We start from the raw sequence: 17,069 nt of genomic DNA on the forward strand, positions 1-17,069 counted from the left end.
GGGGGGGGGGGGGGGGGGGGGGGGGGGGGGGGGGGGGGGGGGGGGGGGGGGGGGGGGGGGGGGGGGGGGGGGGGGGGGGGGGGGGGGGGGGGGGGGGGGGGGGGGGGGGGGGGGGGGGGGGGGGGGGGGGGGGGGGGGGGGGGGGGGGGGGGGGGGGGGGGGGGGGGGGGGGGGGGGGGGGGGGGGGGGGGGGGGGGGGGGGGGGGGGGGGGGGGGGGGGGGGGGGGGGGGTGGGGGGGGGGGGGGGGGGGGGGGGGGGGGGGGGGGGGGGGGGGGGGGGGGGGGGGGGGGGGGGGGGGGGGGGGGGGGGGGGGGGGGGGGGGGGGGGGGGGGGGGGGGGGGGGGGGGGGGGGGGGGGGGGGGGGGGGGGGGGGGGGGGGGGGGGGGGGGGGGGGGGGGGGGGGGGGGGGGGGGGGGGGGGGGGGGGGGGGGGGGGGGGGGGGGGGGGGGGGGGGGGGGGGGGGGGGGGGGGGGGGGGGGGGGGGTGGGGGGGGGGGGGGGGGGGGGGGGGGGGGGGGGGGGGGGGGGGGGGGGGGGGGGGGGGGGGGGGGGGGGGGGTGGGGGGGGGGGGGGGGGGGGGGGGGGGGGGGGGGGGGGGGGGGGGGGGGGGGGGGGGGGGGGGGGGGGGGGGGGGGGGGGGGGGGGGGGGGGGGGGGGGGGGGGGGGGGGGGGGGGGGGGGGGGGGGGGGGGGGGGGGGGGGGGGGGGGGGGGGGGGGGGGGGGGGGGGGGGGGGGGGGGGGGGGGGGGGGGGGGGGGGGGGGGGGGGGGGGGGGGGGGGGGGGGGGGGGGGGGGGGGGGGGGGGGGGGGGGGGGGGGGGGGGGGGGGGGGGGGGGGGGGGGGGGGGGGGGGGGGGGGGGGGGGGGGGGGGGGGGGGGGGGGGGGGGGGGGGGGGGGGGGGGGGGGGGGGGGGGGGGGGGGGGGGGGGGGGGGGGGGGGGGGGGGGGGGGGGGGGGGGGGGGGGGGGGGTGGGGGGGGGGGGGGGGGGGGGGGGGGGTGGGGGGGGGGGGGGGGGGGGGGGGGGGGGGGGGGGGGGGGGGGGGGGGGGGGGGGGGGGGGGGGGGGGGGGGGGGGGGGGGGGGGGGGGGGGGGGGGGGGGGGGGGGGGGGGGGGGGGGGGGGGGGGGGGGGGGGTGGGGGGGGGGGGGGGGGGGGGGGGGGGGGGGGGGGGGGGGGGGGGGGGGGGGGGGGGGTGGGGGGGGGGGGGGGGGGGGGGGGGGGGGGGGGGGGGGGGGGGGGGGGGGGGGGGGGGGGGGGGGGGGGGGTGGGGGGGGGGGGGGGGGGGGGGGGGGGGGGGGGGGGGGGGGGGGGGGGGGGGGGGGGGGGGGGGGGGGGGGGGGGGGGGGGGGGGGGGGGGGGGGGGGGGGGGGGGGGGGGGGGGGGGGGGGGGGGGGGGGGGGGGGGGGGGGGGGGGGGGGGGGGGGGGGGGGGGGGGGGGGGGGGGGGGGGGGGGGGGGGGGGGGGGGGGGGGGGGGGGGGGGGGGGGGGGGGGGGGGGGGGGGGGGGGGGGGGGGGGGGGGGGGGGGGGGGGGGGGGGGGGGGGGGGGTGGGGGGGGGGGGGGGGGGGGGGGGGGGGGGGGGGGGGGGGGGGGGGGGGGGGGGGGGGGGGGGGGGGGGGGGGGGGGGGGGGGGGGGGGGGGGGGGGGGGGGGGGGGGGGGGTGGGGGGGGGGGGGGGGGGGGGGGGGGGGGGGGGGGGGGGGGGGGGGGGGGGGGGGGGGGGGGGGGGGGGGGGGGGGGGGGGGGGGGGGGGGGGGGGGGGGGGGGGGGGGGGGGGGGGGGGGGGGGGGGGGGGGGGGGGGGGGGGGGTGGGGGGGGGGGGGGGGGGGGGGGGGGGGGGGGGGGGGGGGGGGGGGGGGGGGGGGGGGGGGGGGGGGGGGGGGGGGGGGGGGGGGGGGGGGGGGGGGGGGGGGGGGGGGGGGGGGGGGGGGGGGGGGGGGGGGGGGGGGGGGGGGGGGGGGGGGGGGGGGGGGGGGGGGGGGGTGGGGGGGGGGGGGGGGGGGGGGGGGGGGGGGGGGGGGGGGGGGGGGGGGGGGGGGGGGGGGGGGGGGGGGGGGGGGGGGGGGGGGGGGGGGGGGGGGGGGGGGGGGGGGGGGGGGGGGGGGGGGGGGGGGGGGGGGGGGGGGGGGGGGGGGGGGGGGGGGGGGGGGGGGGGGGGGGGGGGGGGGGGGGGGGGGGGGGGGGGGGGGGGGGGGGGGGGGGGGGGGGGGGGGGGGGGGGGGGGGGGGGGGGGGGGGGTGGGGGGGGGGGGGGGGGGGGGGGGGGGGGGGGGGGGGGGGGGGGGGGGGGGGGGGGGGGGGGGGGGGGGGGGGGGGGGGGGGGGGGGGGGGTGGGGGGGGGGGGGGGGGGGGGGGGGGGGGGGGGGGGGGGGGGGGGGGGGGGGGGGGGGGGGGGGGGGGGGGGGGGGGGGGGGGGGGGGGGGGGGGGGGGGGGGGGGGGGGGGGGGGGGGGGTGGGGGGGGGGGGGGGGGGGGGGGGGGGGGGGGGGGGGGGTGGGGGGGGGGGGGGGGGGGGGGGGGGGGGGGGGGGGGGGGGGGGGGGGGGGGGGGGGGGGGGGGGGGGGGGGGGGGGGGGGGGGGGGGGGGGGGGGGGGGGGGGGGGGGGGGGGGGGGGGGGGGGGGGGGGGGGGGGGGGGGGGGGGGGGGGGGGGGGGGGGGGGGGGGGGGGGGGGGGGGGGGGGGGGGGGGGGGGGGGGGGGGGGGGGGGGGGGGGGGGGGGGGGGGGGGGGGGGGGGGGGGGGGGGGGGGGGGGGGGGGGGGGGGGGGGGGGGGGTGGGGGGGGGGGGGGGGGGGGGGGGGGGGGGGGGGGGGGGGGGGGGGGGGGGGGGGGGGGGGGGGGGGGGGGGGGGGGGGGGGGGGGGGGGGGGGGGGGGGGGGGGGGGGGGGGGGGGGGGGGGGGGGGGGGGGGGGGGGGGGGGGGGGGGGGGGGGGGGGGGGGGGGGGGGGGGGGGGGGGGGGGGGGGGGGGGGGGGGGGGGGGGGGGGGGGGGGGGGGGGGGGGGGGGGGGGGGGGGGGGGGGGGGGGGGGGGGGGGGGGGGGGGGGGGGGGGGGGGGGGGGGGGGGGGGGGGGGGGGGGGGGGGGGGGGGGGGGGGGGGGGGGGGGGGGGGGGGGGGGGGGGGGGGGGGGGGGGGGGGGGGGGGGGGGGGGGGGGGGGGGGGTGGGGGGGGGGGGGGGGGGGGGGGGGGGGGGGGGGGGGGGGGGGGGGGGGGGGGGGGGGGGGGGGGGGGGGGGGGGGGGGGGGGGGGGGGGGGGGGGGGGGGGGGGGGGGGGGGGGGGGGGGGGGGGGGGGGGGGGGGGGGGGGGGGGGGGGGGGGGGGGGGGGGGGGGGGGGGGGGGGGGGGGGGGGGGGGGGGGGGGGGGGGGGGGGGGGGGGTGGGGGGGGGGGGGGGGGGGGGGGGGGGGGGGGGGGGGGGGGGGGGGGGGGGGGGGGGGGGGGGGGGGGGGGGGGGGGGGGGGGGGGGGGGGGGGGGGGGGGGGGGGGGGGGGGGGGGGGGGGGGGGGGGGGGGGGGGGGGGGGGGGGGGGGGGGGGGGGGGGGGGGGGGGGGGGGGGGGGGGGGGGGGGGGGGGGGGGGGGGGGGGGGGGGGGGGGGGGGGGGGGGGGGGGGGGGGGGGGGGGGGGGGGGGGGGGGGGGGGGGGGGGGGGGGGGTGGGGGGGGGGGGGGGGGGGGGGGGGGGGGGGGGGGGGGGGGGGGGGGGGGGGGGGGGGGGGGGGGGGGGGGGGGGGGGGGGGGGGGGGGGGGGGGGGGGGGGGGGGGGGGGGGGGGGGGGGGGGGGGGGGGGGGGGGGGGGGGGGGGGGGGGGGGGGGGGGGGGGGGGGGGGGGGGGGGGGGGGTGGGGGGGGGGGGGGGGGGGGGGGGTGGGGGGGGGGGGGGGGGGGGGGGGGGGGGGGGGGGGGGGGGGGGGGGGGGGGGGGGGGGGGGGGGGGGGGGGGGGGGGGTGGGGGGGGGGGGGGGGGGGGGGGGGGGGGGGGGGGGGGGGGGGGGGGGGGGGGGGGGGGGGGGGGGGGGGGGGGGGGGGGGGGGGGGGGGTGGAAGAGGCAATTGTGCAAATTGCTTATCTTCACATTTCAAGGGCCAATTATGGCTAGCCAAACACTTTTCTATCCACCAAAGTGAGTCAACTTGAGCTTTTTCTCCACACATTAATGGCCATTAATGCTTCCGCCACCAAAAGCAAATGTAATGTTTAATACAACAACGACGCCTAATAAACTGAAGACAAAAAAAACATCAGCAGACAATTAATATATCTCGCGCAGTCCTGATTGGGGCAACAACAAAAAAAAAAAAATGCTAATCTATTTGTTTTTGTCTTTATTAATGACTGGAGAAGCAAAATATATATATATATATAAATATATATAAAAAAAATCAAATAATTAAAGTCATACCCGGAGCAGCAAAGTCATTATGTTCGCTGACGTTCTGTTTGTGTGTTTCGCGTTTATGACACGATAGGTGTGGATTGCCTAGCAACCGCTTTCTTAATGAGGAGAGCAATTAAAGAGGTTGAGCCCTCGCCTACCATGTTCCCCCACTCCCACGGGACCCCCCCCACCCCCCACCCCCCTCCGTCCTCCATTGTGTGTGTTCTTTACAGGTTAACCCAAGCTAGGCTTTCTTCCTTTCCTCACTTTACTCTTCAAAGCACCCAGAGTGACACGTTGTAAAAGCCAGAAAAGAAGCGACTGTCAAGCGCGCAGTTGAACATGTCTTTTGTCTAATAACTTGAACACGCCCCCTCGCGAGTGGCGTGCACACGTATGTGTGTGTGTGTGTGTGTGTGTGTGTGTGTGTACGTATTCTCCCCTTTACTCCACAATCCCTTTCGCTTCCCCCTTTTTATCTTCCCTCTCTCTGCGAATATAAAATCCACTGGAAAAAAAAAAAAAAACATCGGCTCGCTTTGTTTCTCAGAGACCCCCCCACCCCCACCCCCCTGACCTCCAATTGTCCCCCCCAAAAAAAGGTGTTGTGACACTCACAGGCAAATAAAAAGTTATTATTAGTATCCCCCGCCCCTAAATATCAACACATTCTTCCTCCGGAGTTCACTATAGGTGAGAGTAGCATCAGATAGCACACACCAATCTACGCTGCCCCCCCCCCCAAATCACAGTTTGCATTGATCAAGAGGCGCCGCCCCCTATTGGCCAAATGCGGGATAACATGCATCATCCCGCCATGTGGCGTTGTTGTCAGCCCTTGTTTCATTAGCGTTTCAAATAAATCAAGCCGAGAAACCCCCCCCCAGCTCTTCAAAAAAATTGATTATGTGATAAATTATATGTTTTTTTCTGTTGAATTCTTTAAATAAGTAGAAACGCTTCCCATCAGGCAGATCCTAAAATGGTTAATGATATTGTATATGTGCACAAACTAATCAGGTTGCGATGACATCTCACTTCATATTTTTTATGATAGTGCACCACTGCAACTTAAACAAAGCTACGACAATCGCAGTCTGATATTTATTTTCCTAGAAAACTGATAAATGAATTGTTTGCAAACACACTGTGAGCTCCTTTGAATATTTTCACTCTCCCATGTCGCTAAATGGGGGCAAATCATTACGCAACAGCATCTCATCATCCAATTTGTCTTATGAAAGGGTATTTTATAAATTGGGAAAAAATACATAGATACAATAAATAAATAAACAAACTACTAAAAAGCAAACAAACAAATAAATAAACCAAAATAAATACATGAATGCATACATGCGTACATACATTTAAAAAAAATCTAAGATGGTGTGTTACAGCCTTGGTTACGTGCTCACAATTATTATAATTAAAAAATAAAGACATGAACAAATAAACAAACCAATAACAAGCGAACGAACAAAAAAAATAAACAAAAATAAATACAGAAATGTATACATATATATTTTTTTTAACTCCAAGATGGCGCCAACGTGCGTGACCGTCTCGGTTACGTGCTAGCTAGTATTGTAAATTAAATAAATAAATAGATAAACAGACGAAAAACAAATAAATAAACAAACAAACAAAAATAAACACATAAATGAATACATAAATTGAAAACAAATCCAAGATGGCGCCAATGTGTGTGGCAGCCATGGTTACATGCTCCCTAACATCATAAATTAAATAAATGAATAAATACATAAATAAATAAATAAATAAATAAAAAGTAAAACATAAATACATAAATGCACACCTAAGTTAAAATGAAATCCAAGATGGCGCCAACGTGTCTGGCAGCCTTGATTACATGCTAGCTAGTATTATAAATTACATTAAATAGATACATACATAGTTAAACATACAAATTAATAACAATCAAACACACTAATAAGCTAAGTAAGTAAGTAAGTAAGTATGTAAATAAATAAATACAGAAATAAATAAATAAATAAAAAGGTAAAACAAAAAAAAAATAAACACAAATAAATACATCAATAAGTTAAAATGAAATCCAAGATGGCACCAACGTGTCTGGCAAGCCTCGATTACATGCTAGCTAGTATTATAAATTACATTAAATAGATAAACATACAAACTGATAATCAAACAAACTAATAAATATGCAAAAATACATAAATGCATACATAAAAAGTATTAGAAATTCAAATAAATAGATAAATAAAAATACACAAATAAACAAATAAGTACACACACGCATAAATAAATCACTAAATAAACAACAAAATAAATACACACAAAAAAAAAAAACCAGAGTTACCAAATTTTGGACAAATTATTGCGACCGTGACAAAAACTGATCCCTCAAAATTATTTTAAACTGCCAAAAATAATTCATACCCCCCAACAATGCCAAAAATTAATCTTGCTGACAAATCCCAAGCCTATGGAGGAGAGATGAATCTATGAACAATTTGTTGCCCATCCAAAACTTGACAACAGGCCTTGGCGGAGGTCCTGTGCGCTGCCTCGTGCCATTCGAGTTATTTTAACCACAACCACTGCGCACAACGCAGTCAAATTATGCACGTATACACAAATGCGCTTGCCTGCCACTCAAACATGTATACACTCAAGGCTTAAAGATGCATAAACATGCACACAAATAGTATTTCACACACACACACACGCACGTACGCCATCATCATCATCATGATGATGCTGCTACACACACACACACACCCGCGCGCACACCCGCGCGCACACCCGCGCGCACACCCGCGCAGACGTTCCGTAGCTCAGCATTATGGAGCCCCAGACAATATAGGAGGACTCAGCATAGAGCCTGCAGCGCCTGCCTCATTTGCATGCCAAGTGGCTGTAATGCTGTTAGGGGTTTATGCAATAAAGACAAGTGAATCCAGACTGCTGGGGCCTAAGAGGAAGAAAGAGATGGAAGGAAGAATAAAAAAAAATGGAGGATGGAGGGAAAGCGACAAGAGGAGGCAGAGAGAGAGAGAGAGTCAAAGGGAACAGATGGCCCAGGGAGAGGTAAAAGGTATAATCCCATCAGCTGCACTATCAACCGACCATCTGGACATCCCACAGCACAATTACAACACATTTCAGCAGGCAGAACAAAGGACGGCTTCACGGGGCTACATTAGACCTGTTTGAGTGTCACAATACCGGAGGCGCGACACCCCCACACACCCCACACAGCCACACACACACCCCCTCCCGGAGGCTCAGATCTACGATCGCTTTTTTGACGCGGTCGTAAGGCAAAAAGTGAGACGTTTGGGTGGGCCGGTTATCAAGTTCATTGACGCTTGGGGAGGGAGGTGAGTTTCCTATGCAGTCTATATTTTTTTGGATTTGTAATACTTTTTTTAAACATAACATAACATAACATAACATAACATAACATAATATAATATGACATAATACGATATAATATAATATAATATAATATAATATAATATAAAATATAATATAATATAATATAATATAATATAATATAATATAATATAATATAATATAATATAATACTTGGGAGCCGATGCTGCCACATAGCTTGGCGCCATATTGGATTTTTTTTTTTTAATTTATGTACAGTAAAGTCTCGTTATATCGATATTCAAGGGAGTCCGAAAAAATATCGATATAACCGGGACTATCGATATATCCAACCCTGTTTGCATGTAATTTTCTCCGTGCGTGCATAGAAATAGTATCGATATAACCGGGACTATCGATATATCCGATATCGATATAACGAGACTTTACTGTATTTATTTTTCTTTATTTGTTTGCTTGTGATGAGTTTGTTTATCTATTTATTTTTTGTTTTAATTTATCATATTAGGAGCACATAGCTGAGGTTGCCACAGATATTGGAACCATCTTGGATTTTTTTTTAAAAAAAATTATGTATGCATTTATATACATTTATTTTTAGGTTATAATATTAGCTACTATCGAACCAACACTGCCACATGCTGTACGTTGGCGCCATCTTGGATTTTTTTTTGAATTTATGTATTAATTTCTTGTTTATGTATTTTTTTTTGTTTGCTTGTTTTTAGTTTGTTTATTTATTTAATGTATAATACTAGCTAGTACGTAACCGAGGCTGCCCAACACGTTGGCGCCATCTTGGATTTTTTTTTAATTCGCATATGCATTTATGTATTTATTTATTTTTATTTATTTGTTTGTTTACTTGTTATCCCTTTATTTATTTATTTAATTTATTAATTTCTGTTTATTTGCTTGTAATGTCTGTCTTTTTTTCTTTCTTTCTCTATTTCTTTATGTATTTATTTTATTTAAAATACTAGCAAGCATGTAAGACCAATTGGCTTTTTTTTTTTGTAAGATGGCGCCATCTTGGATTTTTTTTTTTTTTACATTTCTATATGCATTTATGTATTTAGTTTTGTTTATATTTTTCACCCGAAGTCATCTGCGAGGCCCCGGTGTGGAATTGGGGTTTATTGTGCGTGTCTGTCATCAGATCGCCGCCGCTGACTGTGTAATCCACTTTGCCACGGTCCCCATTCAGCACATGCTCCCCGCGCCGTCTGCGCATTGAGACATATGCAAATGGCGGACGGCGGTTTAGGGCTCCTGCTCGCCATCTTTCCTCGGGTCGGGGTCCGGTTTTCACTGCGCCGGTTTTTCGCTGCCGTCGTTCGGTTTTTAGTCTGCAGCTGCCCCCCCCCCCCCCTTAGAACGATCACAGTCACCATCAGGGTCCTCCACCCCCCTTCCCCCTCTGCTCTCATCCCCAAAGTCAATTTGTTTACAGTAATTTTGAAGGGTGAATTATTTGCTGTAATCGTCTGCGCTGATGAAGGTCAGGCCCTGAGAGAGGAAAAAGCCCGCCGAGGGTCGCTCGTCTTTTCAGACACGGCGTTTGGCAATTAAGGAAAAGCAAATGTCACTCCTCCAGGCCTTCGCAAATGAAAATCTGTACCAGGTGATTAGCATGAAGTCAACAGCGCCTGTTAAAGTCACATTCCCTGTTGTACACCGCACGTGTGCGCGCGACCGTGCACTTTATGGGCCGGGAGAGATGGCAAACATGACCCCCAACAGGCCCGACGGCAAAGCAAACAAAGGGGAGATGTCTTGTCGGAGGTGATCCGTACAACAAGGGGGGGGACCAATGTGATTTACTCGCCGGATGGAAAGGATAATGCGGCTTTACAAGGCCGGGAAAAAAAAAAAAGATATTAAAAAACGCAAAACCGGGCGCTATATTGAGGAAAAAAAAAAAACAATTTGTCATATGTTCAAAGATATTGATGGAAATCGATTAAATTTGATACGGCTGTTTTATGGATAAGCCTTCAACGCCGTCGGCGCGGTAAACACGGGCGTGGTTGCCGGGGCGCCATATTAAGGTAATGCATCAAATGACAACGGATGGCGGGCGGCGGATCACTCAAATGAGATTATAATAATAACAAGTCCGTCCCGGGTAAGTTGATGTACGGCGTCAGTCACGCTTAGATGAAAAGCGTTGTAATCATAAACAATATGAAATGGATTGAATCGATCAGCCCAAAAACAAAAAAACAAAAGGGCGGGGCGGAGGAGGCGGCGTGAATCATTCATGAGACACGTTACGCGTTATGAAACCTGAAACGACTCCGCCTGTAAGGTAATGAAACAACGTCAAGGCGGCAATCTTTACCGTAACGCGCCGAATCTACGGCGACACCCACCCCCCGCCGCGTCATTTGCGACATGGAATCATTTTCTCGCCGTTTAGCCCTTTGTGAAGCGAACCGTTTGAAGGATCCGCTTAACTACTGTATTTTCCGGTGTATAAGGCGCACCCTTGATTTTCTTCCAAAGATGACCCTGTGCCTTATACGCAGGTGCGCCTTATATGTGACATCACAATGAGCCGCAACAGGTCTCGCAACTACTGTCAGCATGCACCGACTCACCTAGAAGAAGTAGTGTGTAACCCCAACCTCAACATTAGCGCCTTATAACGTGGTGCGCCTTGTATTTGGAAAACTTTTATATCTTTATATATTATAGTTGGAAAACGTTTTTTTCATTCATTGAAGGTGTGCCTTATAGTCCAGTGCGACTTATATATATATGGAAAGTTTGAAAATACACCCTTCATTGGGGGTGCACCTTCTACTCCGGTGCACCTTATACACTGGAAAATACAGTATTTATATATTATATTTGGAAAACTTTTTTTCATTCATTGAAGGTGCGCCTTATAGTCCAGCGCAACTTATACACGGAAAACAAGTTTGAAAATACACCATTCATTGGGGGTGTGCCTTATACTCCCTTATAGTGCAGAAAATACGATATACCATACTTTCTGGTGTATAAGGCGCACCTAAAAGCTTTCAATCTTTTAAAAAGCTGACCATGCGCCTTATAATCAATCCAGTGTGCCTTATATATGGAAAATAAAAGTTTTGAAATACAGGTAACATCCGACTTACGACCGAGTTCCTATCCGGTCGTAAGTCAAAATGGTCGTAAGTCGAAATGCATTCAAAATGTTGAATAGAGACTCGGAGGCTAAATGACTCGCAAAGTCCCTTCTCTGGTGCCATCACAAGGTCGATTGCTGTGTGAGAGGGACATGCTGGCTAGCTGGCCAAAATTGTCGTACGCGTTGCCGGCCTGCTAGCGCGTTGCGGTGTCAGGCGTAAAATTTACATTTTAAAAATAGGGTCTGGAGGTCGTGGTCGTAAATACGGGTAGTCGTAAATCGAGCTGGTCGTAAGTCGGATGTTAGCTGTATGTATAACATTCATTGAAGGTGTGCCTTATAGTCCAGAAAATACGGTATATGTATATATCATAAGAAGTCAATGTCCTTATACTACGTGCGCCTTATACACCGGAATATACAGTACACTACAACCACGAAATGAATCATTGATCTGGATTCTCGTGAAAGGATCTTGGTGATATGTCTTTGTAAGGTCAACAAGGTGTCTATGCAGAACACTGGGATACAAAGTCAAAGACCCCCCCCCCCTGGGTGCTGAATTGGCTCTTCTCTTTTGTCTTGGATAAGCAGCCACCCCGTGCATCAAGGCCATCAGCCCCAGCGAGGGTTGGACCACCGGAGGAGCCACCGTCATCATCATAGGGGACAACTTCTTTGACGGCCTACAAGTGGTCTTCGGGACCATGCTCGTATGGAGTGAGGTACAGTGACAATTCGGTTTATGAACCCCTTGGCTTCCGAACATTTTGGTTTACGAACGTTAAATTTATGACAATTTTACCTTGGCATACAAACTATTTTTCGAGATACACACGGAGCTGCCACAATGAGTGATGTGTCGTTCGCGAACGAGCCCATTCGCCTAACAAGAAAATGGCAGCTGTCTTGTTTTGGTCCCTACTCCCCGCCCCCAGTCGTCGGTTAAAGCCACGTGATTGGTCAAGGACGCAGCAGTGAGGGGAGGTGGTTTAAACATTCAAGAGACAGGCAGACGACAGAGAGTGACAAAATGGATAGAAAACAGTGAAATTTGCACTCGCTTCAACTTTGAGAGTTCAAAGGCAAAGTGTAGACTGCAAGGTTAAAATAAAAGAAGGCTACGTTACTCATCAAGTGTTTAATGCTGAGTATTCAATGGCGTATTTAGTAGAAAATTATGTTTTATGGGGACCTGGGAACAGATTATGCTCATTTTAATGGTTTCCTATGGAAAATTAATTTTTGGGATACACACTTTTCGCCTTACACACTCTGTCTGGGAACCAATTAATTTCGTAAGCCAAGGTATCGCTGTATACAACATAGCGGCATTTGGTTGACTGGACTCTGTCTTCTACTTTTCTTCTCCCTTTGCTTTGGAATCCAGCTGATAACCCCCCACGCCATTCGCGTGCAGACCCCGCCCCGGCATATCCCCGGCGTGGTGGAAGTCACGCTGTCCTACAAGTCCAAGCAGTTCTGCAAAGGCGCACCGGGGAGATTCGTGTACACCGGTGAGTTGAAAAAAAACCAACATGGTTCTCACCCCCCTCACCTTACACGGAAAACCTCTCGGCCCAGTGAGGTATCGCGTCAGTTGAATGTAAAATGGATCTGCGCTGTTTGTTTTTTTTAACTCATTCACTGCCAGACAATGTGCAAAAATGTGTCCACTCCAGTGCCAGGATTTTTGTCATTTTCACTCAAATTCCAGCACTCACAGAATGTTGAGTTATAGGACTACATACACATTCGATGCAGTGTAAGAACCCTTAGAATATCTTATTTCATCAGGAAAAAAAAAAGTTAATTCCTAAATTATATGGCTCTGGAGTTATCTGAGCTTGAAATGGGGCGGGTGTACAAAATACAACAGAATACACAACATAATGGGGTCTATATAGCGCTTTAACAACAACTGAAGCTGGAACAAATGGAAAAATAGGCAAATGTGGCCCCCTCGTGAAGGGGAAAAACTTTGCCAGAGGTCTGACCAGCGCTTTATCGGCACCCAAGCATGAAAAAAAACCCCCGACAAATTCAGGAATGGCGCTCTATGTGATATTTTCAATTCCCGAATTAATTTGTGAATGGCAGTGAATGAGTTAAAGTCTAAGGCTGTTTGACGAGGCGTCTGGGGGGCGGGGGGTGTGTCGGCGTAACCCGATCCCCGCTCTGACCTTCTGGCACGCAAGGTCACCAACCGAGCTCGTGTTCAAGTCAAGCTGTCAGGATGACTCGTTATGACGATTGTCTTTTTTTATCGGGATTGGATTGGATGTACCTTTATTCGTCTCGCAGTGGAGAAATTGACATTTCACAGCAGCAAAGGCTATGAAAGGAAGAGCAAAGGAAAGAAAGAAGTAGAAAAACGAAATACAGGATTGATATGAGACAAATTGCTAATTGTGCAAAAGGGAAGGGGGGCGAAGTTATGTTTTTCGCGCTTACTTAAGAGGATTACAACTAAAGATAGCATCAAACCCGGCGGAAGGCTGGGGAATAAGACGCCATTCAAGGTTGCCACAGATGAGGATAAAAAGTGCGGATCAGAGGATCGGTCGCACGATTGGTCGCAATTTATCCAGTGACAATCTTTCCCGAGGAAGTTTGTGTTTTCTTTTATCGCTTATTTGATGCTATGCGGGATTTTGGCAAGGAAGTGCTTGATGCTCCAACACACAATCACCTTTGTTCACTGTGTTAATGATGTTTGAGCATCTGCAGAAAATGGGTTGAAAATAATATTTTTTGGGATGGGTGATCCAAATTATGTTTAGCGCTCCCTTGGCAGATGTCTTCATTCCAGTTTTAAGAAATGAGACTTGTAATATGATACAGTGACACCTCGGTTCACGAACCCCTTGGCTTACGAACTTTTCGGTTTACGAATGTTAAATTTAATAAAATTTTACCTTGGCATACAAACTATTTTTCGGGATACACACGGAGCTGCCACAATGAGTGATGTGTTGTTTGTGAACGTTCTCCTAACAAGAAAATGGCATCCGGCTTGTTTTGGTCCTCTATTCCCCGCCCCCAGTCGTCGGTTAAAGCCACGTAATTGGTCAAGGACGCAACAGTGAGGGGAGGTGGTTTAAACATTAAAGAGACAGGCAGACGACAGAGGGTGACAAAATGGATAGAAAACAGTGACATTTGGACTTGTTTCAACTTTGATAGTTCAAAAGGAGAGTGTAGACTGCAAGGTTAAAGTATCCCATCAATCAGGCTGCACAAATAACCCGCAGAAGCCATCTGTACACTTGATGCAAAAAGCTATCAACACAGCTAAACAGAACACAATTGATGAGGAACTAGATAAAATTATCACAGAGAACGCACCTACAAGGGATCATTCCTCAAGATGGTGAAAGCTGATGGAACCGGCCACTCCATTCCATCAAGCCATCAACGACCATCACAAAGTTAAATAAAACCACTTTATTATACAGTACAGTTTGTTTCTTTAATTATAATACCATAGCACATTTATTATACATAAAATAAGGTGTATTATGTGTAGTTTTAAGGCTTATTAAGTAGAAAATAATGTTTTATGGGGACCTGGGTACAGATTATTCTCATTTTAATGATTTCCTATAGGAAATTATTTTTTGGGATACACACTTTTCGCCTTACACACTCTGTCTGGGAACCAATTAAATTTGTAAGCCAATGTATCACTGTAGTTTGCTATCATTTTTTAAAAGAGTTATGCGAAAGGGGGTATGCGACAACATCGGCGCGATAAAAGTACATACTACGCGTGAGCGTGCCACCAAAAGCAAAAAAAAAAAAAAACACGTCTGTGGAAAAGATGTGATTATCTCGGCTAACAGAAGGAAGTGGTGCTCTTATCTGTCATCATTGCCGAGGAGGCAAAGGTCGCGGAGGTCAAAACCCGTCTGACCTGGAAGCCTCTGTCTGTTGCGGCTCTTGATGGACAGAATGAAACAGGAGTGCGTCAAGGCACTCTCACTTCAACCCCCTCCTCGCACCCGATCACTGCCAGTCACTCCTCGCACCCCCTCCCCCCCGTCCGAGGCCTGAGGCGCAACCCTGGCCTTGAGCGCGGTAGAATTGCATAGTGGGGGGCTGCCCTCACCCAGATCCCCTCCATGCTTGGGGCAGCTGTTTCTCATCAAGACCTTCTCTAGGACACATCAACCTCCTTCAACCATGCGTCCCCCTTCTAGTCCAAGCGTGCAGTCTGGCCCAGCTCTCCCCGATATTTAACCTCCCTAGCAGGAGCGGAGCAAAGGCCAACAAGGCAAGCGGGATAATGAAACAGGAGTGTAGTGTGCCTCGCTATCGTGCATGTTAGCATGCGTGCGTTTCGGACACGTGTTAGCGCAAAGCCTTGAGAAGGAAGGTGTATAAGTTAAGACATTAATGGCTTGTATAGCGCGGCAAGTCCCTAAAGAACAGACCCCATTAGTCACAGAGGCTAAGCGGATTGGGATGATTACCATCAGGTTTGACCGAGGAAACGTCTCCCTCGTATCCCCTCACCGTGCTTTTTCTCTCCAGTGATACGAACTTCATTGGTTCCCAGAGCGTGTAAGGCGAAAAGTGCGTATCCCAAAAAATAATTTCCCATAGGAAACCATTAAAATGAGAATAATCCGTTCCTAGGTCCCCCTAAAACATGGGTGCTCAATACGTCGATCGCGATCGACCAATCGATCTCCAAGGTACTATTGGTAACTGACGCTATACAAATAAAGTTGAGGTGTTTTGGGGGAAAAAAACTCGACGTTAGCCAGTCAACCATCCCTTCATTTGATTGACACACCGGACAACCAATTAGATGACATTTCATTATTAGGTACACTGTGCATGCTCAAACGCCGCAAATTAGTTAGTTATATCCTAATTTTCGCTCGGTTTTATCCTCTTAAACGTAAGATAGGGTATAAAAATAAGTGGGAGAGCTGGACCAAGTAAGAAAAAAAAACATATCACTTTCATATGGAATGGGAATGGGACTTTTTTTTCCCGATGATATTTTCAAAGTGCGTTTGTCTCGTCTGCCAGTTATCGGCGTGAACTCAGGTCATGGCAAAACATGTACAGAATTATGTTGTGCTACATATATGGTTGTACATCAACATAAGTTGCAAGAATCGTCAATATATTTCTGAATAAATATAACGGGTAGATCATTTTGACTTGGTCATTGCAAAAGTAGCTCCCGTGTTGAAAAAGTGTGAGCACCCCTGCCATAAAACATCATTTTCTACTTTGTAATCCTTAAAACTACACAAAATATACCTTAATTCATGTATAATAAATGTGCTATGGTATTATAATTAAAGAAATAAACTGTACTGTTTAATAAAGTGGTTTTATTTACCGTTGTGATAGTCGTTGATGGCTTGATGGAATAGAGTGACCGCTTTCTTGATGAGGAACGTAGCCTTCTTCTTTCACCATCTTGAGGAATGATCCCTTGTAGGTGCTTTCTCTGCCATAATTTTACCTAGTTCCTCATCAATTGTGTACTGTTTAAAAGTGAGAATTTTACCAACTTCTTTTTCCCCTTCGTTGGCCCTCATCCTCTTGCGGATGAACAACTGCTTGATTTTTTTTAAACAGACTCCGCTAATTGTTGAGCTGGCGTATTAAAAGCGCAGATGGGCTTTTTCCACCAAAGGGGCCAAAGTGCTACTTGTCTTTAGTGATATCCAGACTGCCTATAAACTGGAAAAATGAAGCGACGAGCATGGGACAGGTTGATTGCGCATACCGAAGGTGTAGATCACAACCCCCCCCCCCCCCCTTCGCGCCCTTCCCGCCACCTTTCTAATACTTTGCTTTCCAACTTGAGTCTTTTTTAGCACCGCCTCCCTAATTGTCCAAAACGTAAATCACACCGATTGAAAGAAAATGACAGCAAATTACCCCCGAAGTCAACTCACAATCCATTCTCCGAGCAATGAGCACCCCCCCCCCCCACCCCCCTGCGGTGTCAAATGTTCCCACTGGCATTTCCTTTTCACCATTTTTGTTGTTTTTTCAACGGTAACGAGACAAACAGACAAAAGTTCACCGGGTCGGAAGTTTGTGACGACGCGTCGGATCTCATTTGGCCTCGTTTGTTTTGAGAGGAAAAGTCCTGTGGGCTAATTTTACAGTCGATCCATGCCACCCCTACGGCCCTTTGCCGTCCCCTATGGAGGTTGCCAGCTTGTCCTCT

At 55.2% G+C, this 17,069-nt stretch overlaps 2 protein-coding genes across 9 annotated transcripts in view; one reads left to right on the forward strand and one right to left on the reverse strand.

Moving 5' to 3' along the window:
* Positions 1-17,069, forward strand: part of ebf3b (EBF transcription factor 3b) — a 136,679-nt gene that overhangs the window by 88,722 nt on the left and 30,888 nt on the right. For 4 of the 8 annotated variants that reach the window (XM_089011684.1, XM_089011685.1, XM_089011691.1 and 1 more), the window contains exons 9-10: positions 11,459-11,589; positions 12,255-12,381. In XM_089011684.1, the coding sequence (XP_088867810.1) occupies positions 11,459-11,589; positions 12,255-12,381 (258 nt within the window). Of the gene's footprint in view, positions 1-11,455; positions 11,590-12,254; positions 12,382-17,069 lie in introns of all 8 variants that reach the window. The other 4 variants (XM_089011683.1, XM_089011686.1, XM_089011687.1 and 1 more) reach the window with 1 other exon arrangement.
* Positions 1-17,069, reverse strand: part of mgmt (O-6-methylguanine-DNA methyltransferase) — a 173,879-nt gene that overhangs the window by 76,091 nt on the left and 80,719 nt on the right. The window lies entirely within an intron of this gene.

Source organism: Hippocampus bargibanti, linkage group LG13 (genome assembly GCF_051943395.1).
Source record: "Hippocampus bargibanti isolate YZ-2025 linkage group LG13, ASM5194339v1, whole genome shotgun sequence".
Taxonomy (NCBI): Eukaryota; Metazoa; Chordata; class Actinopteri; order Syngnathiformes; family Syngnathidae; genus Hippocampus; species Hippocampus bargibanti.